General features: G+C 43.4%; 1 protein-coding gene across 5 annotated transcripts in view; it reads left to right on the forward strand.

Annotated features, from left to right (window-relative positions):
* Window positions 1-3,424: 3,424 nt before the first annotated feature.
* The window catches only part of SH2D1A (SH2 domain containing 1A), a 43,109-nt gene continuing 29,481 nt past the window's right edge, over window positions 3,425-17,052 (forward strand). Inside the window, exons 1-3 of one of the 5 annotated variants that reach the window (XM_080365817.1) lie at window positions 3,425-3,661; window positions 4,148-4,372; window positions 16,898-16,961. In XM_080365817.1, coding sequence (XP_080221943.1) covers window positions 4,236-4,372; window positions 16,898-16,961 — 201 coding nt within the window. In that variant the 5' untranslated portion in view covers window positions 3,425-3,661; window positions 4,148-4,235. Of the gene's footprint in view, window positions 3,662-3,978; window positions 4,373-16,897; window positions 16,962-17,052 lie in introns of those variants that run through there. The other 4 variants (XM_080365816.1, XM_080365819.1, XM_080365818.1 and 1 more) reach the window with 4 other exon arrangements.

A 17,052-nucleotide genomic window follows, 5' to 3' on the forward strand; every position in this document is an offset into this window, starting at 1 on the left:
TTAGTGTTATAATATTCAGAATTGTTGTAAAATTCAACAACGTATGAAAATGTCATTGCCAGGGATGAATGAAGCAGCTCATCTGAAAATGAAAATCAGCCCAAATCTGTGCAGGTGTTCAAAAAACTTAAGGTAATTTCATTTTGTCTCCTCTACCTCCACTTCTCAGGTACTTCTACAAGTTCCGGTGCCTGAAACATCATCATAATTGATTTTTCTAGACAAAGGAAGTGCTTAAAGCTAATTATCTAAACTTAAGTACAGCATTTTGTGCAGTGCCATGTGGGAAATTATTAGCTAAAATGGGAGATTAGTACAGAAATCGAAAACTGAATAAGAAAGTGAGTAGTAGGAGGAGATCAGTACTGAGGGAAGGTAGTAGAGCTTCCCAAGCATCAGGTTTGGGCCTGATACTATTTAACATTTTTTATTAATGATGATCCCATAAAAAATAAGCATGCACTAATGGAATTTACCAGTGACATAAGGGAGGGAGGTACTGTCACTGCAGAGGCGAATAAAACTCTCATTTAGGAAGAACTGAGTGACCTTGAGGACCAGCATAGGATAAATTGGATGAAATTCAGAAAGATTTGAGTGCAAGTTCATGCATCTGGGTCTTGTTAACCAGGTTTGTACTATACCTGCATGCTCATAGGTGAGAAAAGAATAAGGAGGAGAAAGACACACGACACAAAGCAAGGTATTTCCACCAGGGTAACGAAGTGCTGGTAACAGCGTATGAGGTGCATGTCAGAAATCAGCCAGGATAGTGCATGTTGTTCCCAAATGATCCACTTTCGGGAAGCTACTGAAAAAAAACTATTAGAGTGACCATGGGAAGGGAGAGCTTTAAGTGTGAGGGGAATTTGGCAAAATGAAGGCTGAGGGAGGCTGCTATAAATACCACATGGGCATAAGCTCCAGGAAGAGAAAACGTCTATTTAAACTGAAGGACAACATTGGCACAAGAATAAATGAGTATAAATTGGTCATGAATAAATTTAGGATTGAAATTGGAAGCAGGTTTCCAAACAACAGAATAGTGATGCTCTGCAATTGCTTTCCAATGAAAACAGTGAAACAATAACAAGAACAAAAAAACCCAAGCTGCTTTTAAGATGGAGTATAATGAGTTTCTGAAAGGGATTATATGATGTGTTTGGCTAAGATAGCAGGGAAGAAGACTTGATGACCCAAGAGGTCTATGCAGGCCTATCTTTCTAAGCCTGTTTTTCATGACGAAATATTTCAGAGCACTTTTAAGTGCTTCCTTTCCTTCATGTATTTTTTAGATAAATTTTTTATAGTGCACTGCAGGGACTGCTAGCTGGACCCATTTAGGGAAGGCACAAAACTGTGGTGTCCAGAATATGCTGAATACTCACCAAACAAGAGAAGTGTCGGGCATCCTATACAGGGCAAGGTTCGGGGTGCTTAAAGACATCACCAGTTTCAGTGGAAGGCAATGGGGACTAAGGCCAGATGGGAGCAGCACCCCTCTGAGGCTTGGTTCTCTGTTGTGTCTCCTACTCCCCCGAGCCTGCTGCTCTGTTTTGTAGTTTGCCTTTTCAGCCCCACTGCACATACGCAACAGTACAAATTAGGGTGGGAATAGGTGCGCAACATTAACTGGATAAAAAATGGAGCAGTTGATGTGAGTCTGACTGCATGCTGACAGGGCAAAGCTACGTTGAAGATGGCTTGTTTGGGGAGGAGATTTCTCCAGCTTCGGTGGTGTGGTGTAGAGCTGTGCTAGCAGTGTCATGGTTTCTTTCTTTTATCCTGCTTGGAGCCTTAATGCTTTCTTAGTATCCCTTGTTCCAAAATCCAGCGTTTCTATTACTTCTTAAAAACTGCGTATCCCCTAGTCAATGTGGCCATAAAGGGATTTGTGTGGAAGCCTGGGCTTTGGGGTTCCGTAGCTGGAGTTTTATGGGTTCCTTACCCACAAAAGCAAAATCAGGTCTTTACAGCTCTTTTACAGTAATAGATAGTGCTTCATCAAAGTGCTAGGAGTATGAGGCTGGCCTGGTAATGTGGTGACTCCCTTATTAAGAGAGCATCTCATAGTAAAAAATGTTATGGTTTTCTACCGATGCTTTAGCTGAAATCTGATGAGTGGGCCAATGAGATCTGCAGAATTGGATGATTCTGGTTGTTTTTCTTCTCCAGATAACTACACACATATTTTTTGTGAAATCAGCTGTTAATACTGAGAACAGGTGAAGAAATGGGAAAGTGAGATGAAATCCCCAAGAGTACAGGTAGTTTGGAAGAGAAGAAATAGGCAGCAGCTTTACGAGGGAACAGTGCTTTGCTTACACTTTGTCGCTATCCACATTAATCACATTTGCAGTAGGCGGCAGCTCTACCATTTTTGTGCAAATACTTTAACAACTGGTTTAAAAAACCCGAGCAGGATAACAGAGTCCCCAGGTTCGTGTAAACAGGGTAATGAACAGCTGCGTAACAAGCTAGAAAAGCCATAAACACATTCGTGGAATTTTTCAGTCCCTCTTCAGCTAAGGTTTTCTGCAGCTTTCTTAGCCCCTTGGGAGCCAGGCAGGGAGGCAGCCGTCCGCTGGGCTCTGCCTGTGGGGCAGGAGGCTCCCGGTGCCTCCAAAATCTGTGATTGCTGCCAGGGGCTTTGGTGCAATGCTCTGTGCGTGAGCTACCCTGTGACTCATGGGTCAGAAATGCCCATCCCTCAAAAGGAAAAGCTAAAGCTAGTTGAAAAAAAAATATGTTTTCAAGGAAAAACTGTATTAAAGGTGAGAACTGAAAGACACATACTGTGAAGTGATCAAGAGAAAACATTTTGATTGATTGAAACTTTAAAAAAGCAGCCCTTATTTTTGGTGTTTTTAAATTTAATTTTTGTTCCTGAAATGTTTGTATCTATAGAGCTATTTTTTCACCCATCCTTAACGTCAACAAGGACACAACATCCTGTGAACACCTGGGTGAGATGATTTCATCCCACTCTGTCCTGCTAGCAAACTCAATTTAAAACAAATCAGTCATCAGCACGGCCCGTACTTATTGCTGTATTTTAGTGAGTTATAACTCATAGAGCCAGGTGCGAGAACGGGGCTCATCGGGCAGCGGCCTCGTGCCAGGGATGCCTTCAGCCCTGTGCTTGCTGCAGGGGCCATGCCGATGGCATGGCTGCAGGGGCAGTGCCACCGTGTCTCTGCCACACAGTGCTGCCCGCTGCCGGGGAACACGCTCAGTTTTTCCATGGGTGGAAATATCTGTGGGGGTATAAAAGCACATTTTCAACTTGTTGGCAAACAGACCCACTTGCAAACGTGTGTATGGGAGCTTTCAACTGACAAGCATACTGAGGAAATGCTTGTGACCACAGCAGGTGGGAGAAATGGCTTTTTCAGACATGTTTCTGGATTTTGGCTACCCACTCACGCACCACATGAAGGTGATAGTGGTGTGGATGGTGTCAGGGAGGATGTGAGGGGCCTCCTTGGCTGTTGCCTGCCTCCAAGCAGAAATAATGAGCACTTCTTATGTTAACAGTGATTAAACACTAAAGCCTATGAAAACAAGAACTTATGAGGTAAACCCATCTGGGAGCCAGTGTTTGTGGGTGCTGGACCAGCTGCCATGGAGCAGGGGCCGTGCTTGGTGCCCACAGCCTGAGGTGAGTGGCCTGGTGGGGCAGGGACAGCGAGGCCGGCTTGCTTCCTCTAGTTCCTCACCCCTGGGGATTTGAAAAATAAAAGGGTAAAAAATAATCCCTGCTTTGCAGAGGGCCTTTGGGGCTCTTCCTTGTGCCTGTTTGGGTTATTGCCAGAAAGGACAAGTGCCTGGTGGCAGTAGTGCCACGGTCTTGGCCTCCCTGCCCTCGTGGCCACTGGCCCCGCAGCCATCGCTATGTTGCCATGTCACATCCCTGCTGAGGGGAGAGCTGCAGGGGCGGGAGTGGGCTGTGAAGTGGCGGCGCGAGCTGCGACACCGTGAGGATGTCACAGCCTGCAAAAAAGGAAAACAAGAAGGGCCAAAAGGGGAAAAAAAAAAACCACAAAAAGGTTGCGCTCGTTCCTCACTCTTCCCTCAGCACTGTCTCACCCTACGTGGTGGCTTCAGAAGTGTGAACACATCCTGTTTACATCTGCTGCCGAGACAGAGGTGCTGAGGGGAGCGCACAGCTGAGGAGCAGTTGGAGGCAGCACAGTTCACAGGGAGAGCTGCCTGCAGTGGGAGCCGGCACCGGCATGGACGCGCTGCCCATCTACCATGGTGGTATCACCCGTGAGGCTGGGGAGAAGCTGCTGCTGGCAACGGGCACTGATGGCAGCTACCTGCTGCGGGACAGTGAGAGCATCCCAGGAGTCTACTGCCTCTGTGTGCTGTGAGTAAGGCCAGCGGGGCTGGACGCGGGGTGCTGGCAAGGGCTGGTCGGGTGGTAGCTGGTTTTCAGCCTTCATGTCCATGGTACGGTCTGTTCCCACATAACGGTGACAAAATACGTTCTAACGTTACCATTTGCAGACAGGTGTGAGACTTCTGGTTCCTTCATCTTGACTTAAGGTAGAGGGGTGCAGAAGGGGTGTGGGGTCCTTTGCAGAGTGAAGGGGAGCAGGTTTTGCCTTGCAGAGCCCATGCTTCCTATGGGCATAAAACAGAAAGAGAAAGCAGGTCTGGAGCACATAGGAAGGATGAGTGAGGTGCCATGGAGAAGAGTCGACTCCAGATGCCGTGTGCTGCTCTTTGTGCTGGATAAGTCTCTTGCTTTCTGCCCGTTGTCTTCTGCTTCTCTAACGTGCTCATGGGCGTGCTTAGCAACATCCCTGTCGTCCCTTGTCATCAGGAAGGGTAGCATGGATCGCTGTCATATAGTACCTGCCTTTGCTTCAGGACATTTGGTCAGCCTGTGTCCCCACAAGCCGTTAGGCTTGGAGTAAACTACCTGTAAAGTACATGAAATACTGGTGGGTAACGAATTAAGTGGTAATGCTTCATCAAACATGGTGAAAGGGGAAAGTTCTGATGGGATGGCGTGTCAAAGAGAGGGTAGAGAAGTTTCCCTGAGAGAGCTGGGGGACTTCATAGGCATAGCACCTCATTTTAATGAGGCAATTTAATTACCCTACTTCTGGCAAAAGCAGAAGGTTTGAAAGTCCTGAGACATAATGCTGGGCAATGAAGTACCATTGCATCAAGAGGGCAAAGATGTGTCTACCAAGGGTAAACAGACACTTGCGCCTCACTTCAGTAGAAGAAGGAATACATTTTAGGGCCAGCAAGAAATTAGCTAACAAAGGGCGCTTATATAGCTGGAAAAAAAAACCCCAAAAATCCAGAATAGGAAGAAGAGTCCTAAGGCAGGTTTTCCCCAAATGTCTTCAGTATGTTTCCAACAATATGCAATTAAGCCCTGGGTGCATGTTGTTATTCCCTTGTTGTGGACCAGTAAATGGAGGCATGCAAGAAGGTTATAGGCAACCCAGAAATACAGAACCTTCTCTTCAGGGAAGATCTTTGTGGCAGAAGATGTATTTTTTTTCTTCTCTTGTGAAATGAGAAGGTCAACCAAGTTAGGTGCTACTCCTAACAAATACCCTAACAGCTAGCTGAAAAATGGGAAATAAGAAGCATCTTGAGTTAAATGAAAATCGAACAGACATAGCAAGAGATAAGGAGTGCTATGATTCCTGTGATGGGAATAGGCAATAAAAGCAGAATCTCTTTTAAATAACCATCAGAGGAAATGGTGATATATCTCCTTAACACTCAGAAGTCATTCAGTGCAGGTGAAACACTAAGGCATTAGAGAAATGATCAGGCAGAATGTTACAATGCGGAATAAAATAGAGGATCCTAAAATTAGTCCCCCATTAGTCTATATCCTGATGTAGGTATGTAACAATGTCTTTCATCTGAACACAATCAGTTGGGATTTTTTGCTCTATTAATGGTAGTTTACGTCCTTTGGAAGAAATTTCATGAATGAAATAAAAAAATATAAGATGAGAACAGGAAGAACAGAAAGGATTGCTAACTGTAAATGTGTGCAATTTCTGGGGGAAAAGAAAAGAGACTTCAGAAAGAAACAGAACCCTACCTAATTGTTTGTGGAATTTATGAGCCACTCATCTATATGTTGTGTTGCATTCAAACACATATATTATAAACAAAGGGGTAAAAGCAAAAAATATCACTGGCAAATGTTAGGCAGGCTTCTTATAGAATACAGATCCTCAATAAATTTTTTATAAGGGAAATTTTCAACTGGATCTTGGATAAATCCAGATAAATAAAATGAAAAATGTTATGATGAGTATGATTTGATACAGACAGAAAGGTGGCTGAAAAATGCTACAGCTAAGTCTTGGTTTCAATTCTTCTTAATATTTCAATTCAGAGCATTATGTAAGAAATAGCAGATACAGTAAACAACATATCACACAATAACTTTGGAGACAGTTACCATAAAGATACCAGGAAATGGTCTCACACTGAAGATAGCAATGACAGTTTAAAGAAATGTGGGCCATAAACTAGAGAAGTGCTTTGACAGGCAAAAGTTTAGCAAAGCAGAGCACTTTAGTGGAGCGATTGTAGGAGCTAGTAGGGAAGGTATGAGAAATGTAGGTATGTATTCAATAGAGGATGCTAAGCCTGGCTTTGGCAAAATAAACCAATAGACCCAACTCCCCCAGATTCCAGTCTGAACATCATGCACAGAGATGAAACAGGCAGCAAGCATGTATGTGTGTGAAAGTGCTAGTAAAAACTGAGGGAAACATGCAGTTGCTGTTTTCACTGTTTAAGAAAAAAAAAAGGAAGAGTAAGTACTTTTCTGCCTTTTTATGCTTCCTTAGAAGGAAGCATAAATAATGGAAATTATGAGGAGTCACAGAGTTATTCAGAAATTTACATTTCGGTTCAAAATTCACGCTGAAGATCACTCTAGGAATACCTAGATATATCAAGATTAGGCAAATAATGTATATAATGGAAATACTGAATTGATCTTTGAAAATGAGAAACAAAGCTGGTCAGCCATTAGATATATTGCAGTAAGTATCAGAGCTAAACAAAAAGATTTACACCTTCCCAATGACAATTTCTAACAGAAGGGAAACTGCTTCATACTGCCAGTGATGTTTCTATTGCTCTTAGAAAAGAAAAAGACAAAAATCATCTTTTCCAAAATCAAAACATGTTCAGTCTGTCTTCTTTCCCCTCTCTCTGCACTTCCCTGGAGAAGTAAAACAAAACAAACCTAAACCCTTGCTTCCCAGATCCAAGCCTTCCTAGGGTTTGGGTTTTTTTTTTTCCATTATGGGGGAAGAAGGGAGTTGTCAAAATTAAAAGGCATAGTTCTGATGAAGGGAAAAGAAACATTTATCAAAAAAGTCATTAAACAAATATTTGGATGACAATACTGTCACCAGCTTGCGCTCAGATAGGTGGTCGCTCTGCACTTCCAGCTCCAGGTACAGTAATTGATAAGTCCTGCGATTGCCACTGCATTGCTTAGGCTCAAACAACGCCTTCTTTTTCCAAGAAACTGCATAAATTTGTAATGCTGTTCCACTCCCCCCCACCCCCCCGCACCCCCCACAAGCCCTAACGTATTTTAGCGGTCCTGGAGCCTCTTAAGGCACGTAATTAGGGCTGCTGTGTTCACGGTCAGGCTCATTCACCTTTTGCTTTTCCAATTAAAAAGTGGAGCCCTGACCTTTAAAGAGGAGAAGAGTCAAAGACTTCATGAATCCCTTGCGAATGACACTGATTTTACAGGGCAAGCATAAAAGAGACAGGTAGTGGCATAAAACCTGACCTACAGAGACGGGTAACTGCGGCAGGCAGGGCCTTGTTGTTGGAGCATTTGGCTGGAAAACTCTGCTTTGGCTCTTTGTTTCTCTTGAAGTTTTGCTTTATCTTCCTCGAATGCTGCTTTCTGCTGCCTGAAGTCACGGTGTTCAGATGGCATGCCTGCAAGCCTTTAAAAAGAGAATGGTTTTTGGTGTGGCTGTGGCAAAGCACAATGGACGCGCTTTCATAAATACTTTAAGACCACAATTAAACCATGCATGGAAGAGTAGAAGGTTTTGATTTGCAATAGTGTCCCCTGGGAATCTTACAGAGTTGCTGCCTACGGGTTTTGGCAACTCTTTCTAATATCAGATGCTACCAAGATCTTAATTTTATTAATACCATTATTAAATGGATAATATATATTTTAAGGATGTTCTTCGCCGCGTTTTGAATGTGTCAACAGAGGAGCACTATCTTTTCCTGGAAATATTTTAGGGTTGCATTGGAAAGCAAGAAGATTTTTGCTGTTCCTGAAAACTGGGATAGAAGGAATGCATATGCTTTAAAAAATGTACACATTTTACCTGTAAACATTGTAGACAGTACACCAGGGTTTTTGTATCAAAACCTGATTGTTCCAGGGAGCTTTCTTTACTGGTCTGGTTTCCTCTTTGCTCAATACCCCATTTGACATTTTTAGCACCCTCAGAAATCCTGTGTTCACACCACTCCTAATGAAGTCAACAGGGGACACCGGCCACAATAACAGCGGCTGGTCGAGGAGCAGCTTCTTAAACTGTGCCTGAAAAATGCATAAATAAAATGCCTGAGAGTGCCAAAAGCACCGCTCTCCTTTACAGATATATGAGCACACATGCAGAAACAAGCAGCTCATGCCTGAATTGGCAAAGATAAAGCATTTGTAGTTTGGGTCTTAAAATTCACATACTTGAGAAGACTTGGAATGTTAGTAGTTGTTTCAGACCTTTAAGTAAGCTAAACATGACATACTTGTCAAACTGTGTTCAGATTATTTGTTTGAAACCAGCTGTTCATGTACTGTGTTGTATTCAATTTGTGGAGAATAATCAAAAGCTGAATAGAAAGCTGTTTAGAGCTCTTGAAGCAACAGTAATGGCAATAGGGATAGGCTGCAGTCCTATCGGTTTTTACGTGTGCTGTTTCTTCTGTCACTGTAACCATGGTGCACAAGTTCAGGCAACGTGCAGAAACTTTCTGATGCAGCAGATGTATCAGCTGTACAGCGTGAAGGTGTAATACAGGATCACGAGCCAGCTTCAGCTTAGCATTTCTTTTGTTTCCCATGTAATATTTTTGATAGAAATGGCAGAATAATTGCATTTATTACCACACTGCACATAATAATCATCGCCGTTTAAAATGTAGTTTGGAACAAAAGCTTCTCTCTGGGGATGAGCCCCTCAATTCGAGGTTGGCATTGTAAATACCACACACTATTTTCAGCTTTGAAAAAAAAGATGTCTACAGCGCAACGGTAAATTCTACTGAGGTGAGTATTTTAGCTCCCTGCTAACTGGAGTGAGCGTTGTCTTTCCTGAGAATAATTCGGGTAATGGCCTTGAGGTATTCCAGTGGCTTTTCTCGGAAAGATTTTGCAAAGGTAGACAGCCTGACTGGTAGGTAGCTGCTACGCTACTGAATCTGTAAATGACAGAGTGGGTACAGTTGTTAGATAACAGAACCTAAGCTGGCTCTACCCTGGTTTTGTACAATCATAGAATCGTTTAGGTGGGAAAAGACCTTTAAGATCATCTTGTCCAGCTGTTAACCTGGCACTGCCAAGGACACCACTAAACCATGTCCCTGCGTGCCACATCTGCACATCTTTTAAATACCTCCAGGGATGATGGCTCAACCATTTCCCTGGGCAGCCTGTTCCAGTGCTTAATAACCCATTTGGTGAAGAAAATTTTCCTAATATCCAATCTATCCAACTTGAGGCTGTTTCCTCTTGTCCTGTAGCTTGTTACTGGGAAAAGAGATGGGGCCCCACCTCGCTACAGGCTCCTGTCGGTTGCAACAGTGATTCCAGGTTCAGGGATTTTATAGTCGGTCTGAATTAATCCCTAAAACCCCAAAAACTATTTCATAGAAATATGAAACAGTAACATTTACAGGGCTATTGACAGTGTTTTATCTATTACAGTTCTTGTGAGTTTTGCATAAATTGAAGAAAGAATTTTCACCACATAACCTGATTTCATGTGGTTTTACCTAAGTGAGGTACTGTTCTGGAGGACATGGTAATACATGAAGCTTAGTTACCAGCCCATCATAATTTCCTTCTGTTTAGCATCTCAGATTTGAATAAATTCTCAAAAGCATTGCTTTTAGCTGGCATCCCCTTGTACCAGAGCAACATAAACCCTGCTCAGAACGGCTTTTCGGGTAAATCAGCAGCATTTCTTCTGATGGTTAGGAGTGTTCAAGTGGTGAAGATACTGACAGTCTTCCACAGAAGACTGGCTGTAAATTCAGAGGCATTTCACAGGATTTGACTTGCTTTTTCAAGCTTCTGTTAATTTCAGAAGAGAAAAATAAGATAATGTATTTGCTTTATAATGCTACAGCATTGCGGCAAGCTAATACTAGTTACTGACTCAGTATCATGGGTACATTTTTGCCACAAGAAGCGTTGGTAGGGGAATCAGTGACAGAAGCATAAACTCAGGTGGGTGTGTACAGATTGCTGCTGTGAGTTAAGCTACGGTAACACTGTTTGGCTTTTCAGATGTTGTAAACACTGATTTAAACTATTTTATTCACTCTTGCTGGCACAGAGCTTGTATCTTGCACATCATCTCAATGTGAATGCTATTTCTTCAGCTTGGGTTAGCTGATGGGTGGTAATTGCTAAGTTGCTGTACTTTGATTGTATGCCTGAGACCTAAACAAGGCAAGAACCAGGCTGCTTGTCAACCAGAAAATGCAAATTCCAGGACAGAATGAGGAGCTGTAAGCTTAAATAGGATTTTCTCCTACATTAAATAACAAGACTTTTGGCCTTTCGATGATTAATAAACCAAGCAAGAATATAGCAATTGAAAAAAACCCAGAAGTTTAAGTGGGAGGCTGAATTGACTGTTGCATCATTTTGGCAGCTGTCACTTCTGTTTCATGGGGGAGGTCATGCGGCTCAGGGGTACCCTGGGCAGGGGACACCTTGATAAGCACACACGTGAGATGTGCAGGCTCCCAGGCACTACTGTGGAGTCCCCCAGCCTCAGGAGCTTTGGCTCTGTGGTAACCATTGCCCATCTCAGTAGCCACTGTGATGCCCATGCCATTGCCTACGTACTTGGTCCAGGGTTCCGTACTGGGAGGCAGCCTGATGGTCCCTCTGGGCATTCATGGGGTGATCCACAAACATCCTGCATCAAACACCTCTGGATAAGGCAGAAGCAGCTGCAGCCTGACCTCTCATGCTCACTAGATTATGTGCTGCACGCCATTGACCCCCCCCCCCCCACTCTGAAAGCACCGAGTCCCTATGAGCCCTCCTGTAGTACTCATCTCTACAGCATTAGTAGTACTCATCTCCATAACTTTAAGCAGTTTCTAAGCATTATCTCAGTTCGTGTGATGAAGAGTTTAACTCTATTTCACATGAAAGCAAATGTGACACAGGAGGCTCAGGCCTGCAGCACCCTTTAGCTTTGGGTTCCCAGTGTGAGGGGTACAGGGATGGGTTTTGAGACTACCCAGTGTTACTCTGTATAACCTGTTGACTTTGCTTGCATTGCTGAGGGCTGTTTCCTTGTTTCATACATCTTCTGTTTCTAAACCTTCCATCTACTATTCCTGGCCTTTTCAGCCCTCCAGCATTTTGTAGTGCTCCCAGTTCAAGCCCCCTCACGCTTCACCTTGGTATTTTCCCTTCCTTACTCATTTAGTCTTACTCTCTCTCAGGGATTGGATTTTCATTGCTGTTTCCTTGCCCAGCTTGCATAGACATGGGTCCCCTTTCCTTTCCTTCCTCATCCACCCCACTCAGTCCCCATCTTCCTTTCCAAGATGCCCAATCTGAATCACCTTCTGTTTTTTTCCCCTGCTAATCCAGGCCAGGCAATGTGTGTGCAGCCCTCGTGGCTTGAGATCATGGACCCTGCTTAGCTGAGTGCCCACAGCGCAGCCAGCCCAGGCACGGCGCAGCTATGCTGCTAACAACCTTCAGAAGGCACCTCTCATGCAGCCTAGACAGCCACCACTGCTTTCTATCAGAGGCTGCAAGAGATATACCTTCCCTCAAACAAACTTTATGTCTTACTCTAAAAACTGGGCAATCCCCTCCAACAATTGGAAGATTTATATAATTTTTTTTTTAACGTGGGAAAATCATTGTTTTCCCTAACTTGTCCCCTTTTATGGTACTTCTGCATTCTCCATCTTTAAATAAGATTTAAGCAAATACCTAAGAAACACAGATTCTGTCTGAAAGAAATGGAGTATGGGCAGTATACAATGCTCAGAACCACTGTCAGCCACGCCACTGTCTGGTTCTTAATTGATATTGTAAAGTGACATTCCAAGGTAAGGTCAGGATGCAAATATACCAGGTAAGAAGAGCTGACTGATACAGTGCAAAGACATCAGAAGACAAAGTTGTGTAAAGAGGAAGAAATTGATGTCATTTATTGCTGACATGGCTTTTCCTTGTCTCTCTGTCTTTCTTCCTCTATATTGGTTCCATTTTGGACCCAGAAATGAATACAAAATTAGATTAATAAAATTTCCCAACTGAGATACAAAACATTTGGAAATAATTTTAAAATATACCATGCAGCTGAATCGTCATGGTTAATTTTAATCTTCAGCATGCAGTTAATATCCTCTGGCTATTTCAGTGGTGCAGAAGATTGTAATTATTCACCTGTTAAAGTAAATGCAGTTTTAACAAGTCTGATCACAGTTGAAGAGGAGGAGTGGAGAGGACAGGTAGGCAGATGCTGTCTCATTATGTCATCTGTGAATGATGCCTTTGTAGCTCTTTGTGAGGAATTATCTAGCTATAAAGAAAAAAGCCTATAATATAAAGCAGACTGTTTCCTGTAATTGCAACTTTTTCTAGATTTTCCTTTGACAAAGTTTTCCCAGCAACGGTATTGCAACAGAGACAGCGCTAGCGCAGTTCCCAGCTGGTATAAGATATTCTTTGTTGTGGAGATGAAAAAATAAGTGAAATGACATAAAAATATCATCAGTGGTGACTAAACCGCTCTTTTGTAAGTGCTATCCAATATTGTCCTTACAGCAATGGCTGTTTTCTGCTTCCTCTCATCAGCATTTTGGCATTTTTTGCCTTTGATCAAAAATTTATAGTGCCTCATTCATCAAGCTGTTATTTCACAACTGCTGCCGTCCCTTGAGCTTCACTGGCGTGAAAGCGGAGCTTTGCAATCATGAGGCTTGCGGCCGTCCTTGGGCTAGATGGAGGGATGGGGGACCCCTCCCCTGGGTCTTTGCTCGGGTGTCAAAAGCTGGTCCTCCTCCAAGATACACTGGTATGCCAGTGTCACTGGAAGAGCACTCTCTGAAATCCTTCTCTCAGTGACATGTGTCCGTCTCCTGTTGATTTTGTCTGGCCGAGAGATGAGTCTGGAACACTGAGAGGTGGACCTGGCTTGCGTGTCACCAGGTAATGGCCTCAGAGCATAAGCTGTGTGAGACATCCCCAGTGACTAGCACCATGCCCATGGTGTTTGATTTTTGGCTTTAGCTTCATGGCCACACCACATACAGGAACATTGTGTCACAGTAGGAGCTTTTATCTGACATGAATGGAGTGAAATGTAGAAATCTGAGCTGTCCCTTCATGGTGGCTGTGGAATTTCTCATCTCCTGAGATCTAAGCTCCAGTAACTGCACTTTTCCACCTGCTTTTGCCCGGTGTTACGTGTTTTGCTCTTTGGAAGGGAATGTTCTACACAATCTCAATTTTAATTTTTGTATTTAATCTTTGTTTTAAGGAAAACACCTTGAGCTTCCTTCGGTCCACACTGATCTCAGTTAATGTTGGGTAGTTTGAATCATAAAATCCTTTCTCATGGGAGGCTGTGCCCATGCAGCAGTAAAGAGAACTTGGCTCATCAAAACCATGTCACTGACACGTGGAAGGTAAAAAGCTCTTTGAAGTGGTAATGAAGTAAGTTCCTGCTGCTTAACAGAAAGTTTTGATAAGATCACACTCGTTGGGAGAGTATTTATCAGAAGTGCTGTAATTCATTCTGTGGAAACAAAGATCCCAGTGGAAAGTAGTTGGGAAGATCTAGCTGTTCCCCTTCTTAACAAAATGCACCCCACCATGTGCATTCCCTTTGAAGAAGCAGGTGTGGCCGTCCTGGGCCATCTTCCACCTACACGGTGGGCTGTGATCACTGACGGCTTCAGAGCCGACAGCAGGTGATGCTGCTGTGTTTTTCAGCTTAAGCACAGTGAACCCCTTCAGGCCTTTTCTCCTCTGGGAAAACAATGTACATTTGCCAGGTGAGTGGAGAGATCTCACTTGTCCCTCACAAGGCTGTGATAGCAATATCTTACTCCTCCCATCCTCCACGCTGCACTCAAAGCATTCCTGTTCCCAAATTCTTGTTCCATTTTCTGTATCTTGTGAGTTTTTAATCTGAGCCATCCTTTGTGCCATCTCTGGACTTGGTTGAAATATCTTACAGTGGAATTTTCTGCAAAATGCAGGATAGGTGCCTATCTTATACCTTACCCTGCTTTGGCCCTGAATATTACTTTATCTGACCTCTATTTTTCAATTTATACAGCTTAGTAAATCCTCCTGGCAGAGTGCTGAAAGCCATCAGACATTTCAGAGTCAGGGCAGCACCCCAACCCCTCAACCACTTCCAGTCATGCAATCTCTTGGGTAGAGAAAATGATGAAAGAAACAGCAGATGGTAGCTTTCCAGGCAACTGAGCCATTTGTGGGAAAATCAGATTTTAAAGAGACTGAGCCAGTCAGAATGCTTTTGGGCAGCCAAGGCCAAGCATGGGTAAAATGTACAGTGAACTAATAAAAACAGGAGGCGAGAGAGTGAGTTTTAGATTTTTACATACTGATTCTGTTGTTTTTAAGGCTTGAAAAAACCCAAATGGCTGCAGATATCGCCAAATATCCCCTTCAAAGAAAGGGGATAAAATGTCATGGTCTCTTCGATGTTTCCCAGTACACTGTGGGCTGTAGTTTCATTAATCATATATTGGCTGGCATGCTACATACATAAGTGCAGGAGAGCCCCTTGTGATGTCTAGAGAGAAAAGGTTAATGTGCACATCAGCTGCTCGTGATATGCTGTCAATACAGGCACAGCTCTCCCAGGTGTTAGGGAAGGACGTGATGGTACGAGGTTATTTAAGGACCCCGATGGGAGACGTTGATTCCCTGAACATGAGCATATGCAGTGGCTTAGAGGGATGTGCGTTTAAGCAACGGGGCTTGAGCTGTGGCCTCAAACACCAGTGACCACGATGCCATGGCATGGACAGGAGAACAGTGTTGTCCTGCCATGTCCTTCCCTCCTCCCGCAGCTGCAGCGGGTTGCTCACACCCCTATCCCAAGAGCCCTTTCTGGGCCCATGAAACCCTTCAGGGACCACAGCAGCTGCGCTTGCTGGGGGAAGTGATGCTCCAGTGGCTGTTTCCAAGAAGCCAGCAGGGCCGGTCACTTTTCACGGCCAACCGGTGCCAGGTGGAAAGTTGTGTCTCTGGTTAACACGAAGAGAGGGATGAGGTGGTGGCAGGACTGTGGGGCTACGTGGGGCACCCCCATACCGAGGAGGAGGGCAGTGTCTCGGCGGCTGCACAGGCCATTTGTACCCACAGCAGCCCCGACGGGAGGGGACGGCGCTGTGTCTTTGTCTTCTGCCGCTGTATTTAATCATGGTGGGAGTCAAGTGGTGGGGGCAGAGCTCACAAATCACGACAAGCATTTTTTCTCCCACTTCGTGGGGTTGTAGCAGTGTGACAACTATTAACAACTTCCTGCTTGGGTTAAATTATATCAGACACTGCTTTGCAAAGGTTGATGTAATGACTTTTTAACAAGAACTTATCCAGGAGCCATGACACGGAGCGTAAGTAATTGCAATCATATGGTATCTGTGTCATTGATGGTTTCTGCTATTTTGTAGTAACTACTATAACACCATGTATAATTGGAAAGAAAGATAATATTTTTCTGCTTTCTCAAGAATGAGAATTGATGCTGAAATAGGGAATGGTCCCTAAAATCCTGCTGTGTATTCATGTAAACCTGTGTAGTGTGAAATACAGTCTTCCTTATCTGATACCATCTAAACTGATATTGCACCCATGGAACTACTGCCAATTGTCTCTGCTTCTGAGTTAAATTTTTGGATATTGGTATAATAATCTACCATGTAAATTATTCACTGTGTTGGGTTCGTAAGGGAAGCAAGACTGACTCTGGACATGAGTGTGTCTTATTAGTGTATGTCTCCTTATTCTCAAAGGACTCAAATTAGAGTTAAAAAGAAGGAAGATTCCACGCTCTTGTAAGCCTCCCTTATCAGTATTTGAGAATTAGGAATGTACAGCAAATGCAAAGAGCAATTTGCCTTGTTTTTTGGGTCTAGCTTTCCAAATAAATTACAGTCATGCTCTTGCTTCTGGGAACACCTGCATTTAAATGGATTACAATACAGTAATGCTAGCTGCCAATACTACACCTTCTCCTTTTCCAGGGAAAGTATGCCTGGTATGTGTCAGTAAAAGAAGATCACTGAAAAAAAGAAAAAAAAATATAATGTTGAGGCAGGAATGAAAGCAATGTCACAACCTAGAATAACCAAATATTGCTAACCTAGATCTGAGTCAGACCTGTCCCTCTCATCCACAAAGAACCTAGCGGGTTGAACACTGCTTCTGACCCGCGTCTCAGTTTCTTTATCTATGCAGAGCCTTTATGGGTAAATTTATTTTCAAGGAATGTTAGCAGATGAACTGACTCCCACGTAGCAGAGTATACCTATTGTGAAACCTGACAGTAGAAGTGAGTAATAACTACCTGTTGATTTTATTTTGGTTTTTTTTTCCCTACAGGCATCAGGGTTACGTTTATACCTATAGAGTGTCCAAGACAGAAACTGGATCCTGGAGTGCTGAGGTGTGTATTTCTCATTTCTCTTCTGAAAATTTCTACATCCTGTTTGATATTCATATTGATTTAATGAAATATATTAAAATTATTCACGTTT

Source organism: Falco punctatus (assembly GCF_963210335.1).
Source record: "Falco punctatus genome assembly, chromosome: 15".
In the NCBI taxonomy this organism is placed as follows: Eukaryota; Metazoa; Chordata; class Aves; order Falconiformes; family Falconidae; genus Falco; species Falco punctatus.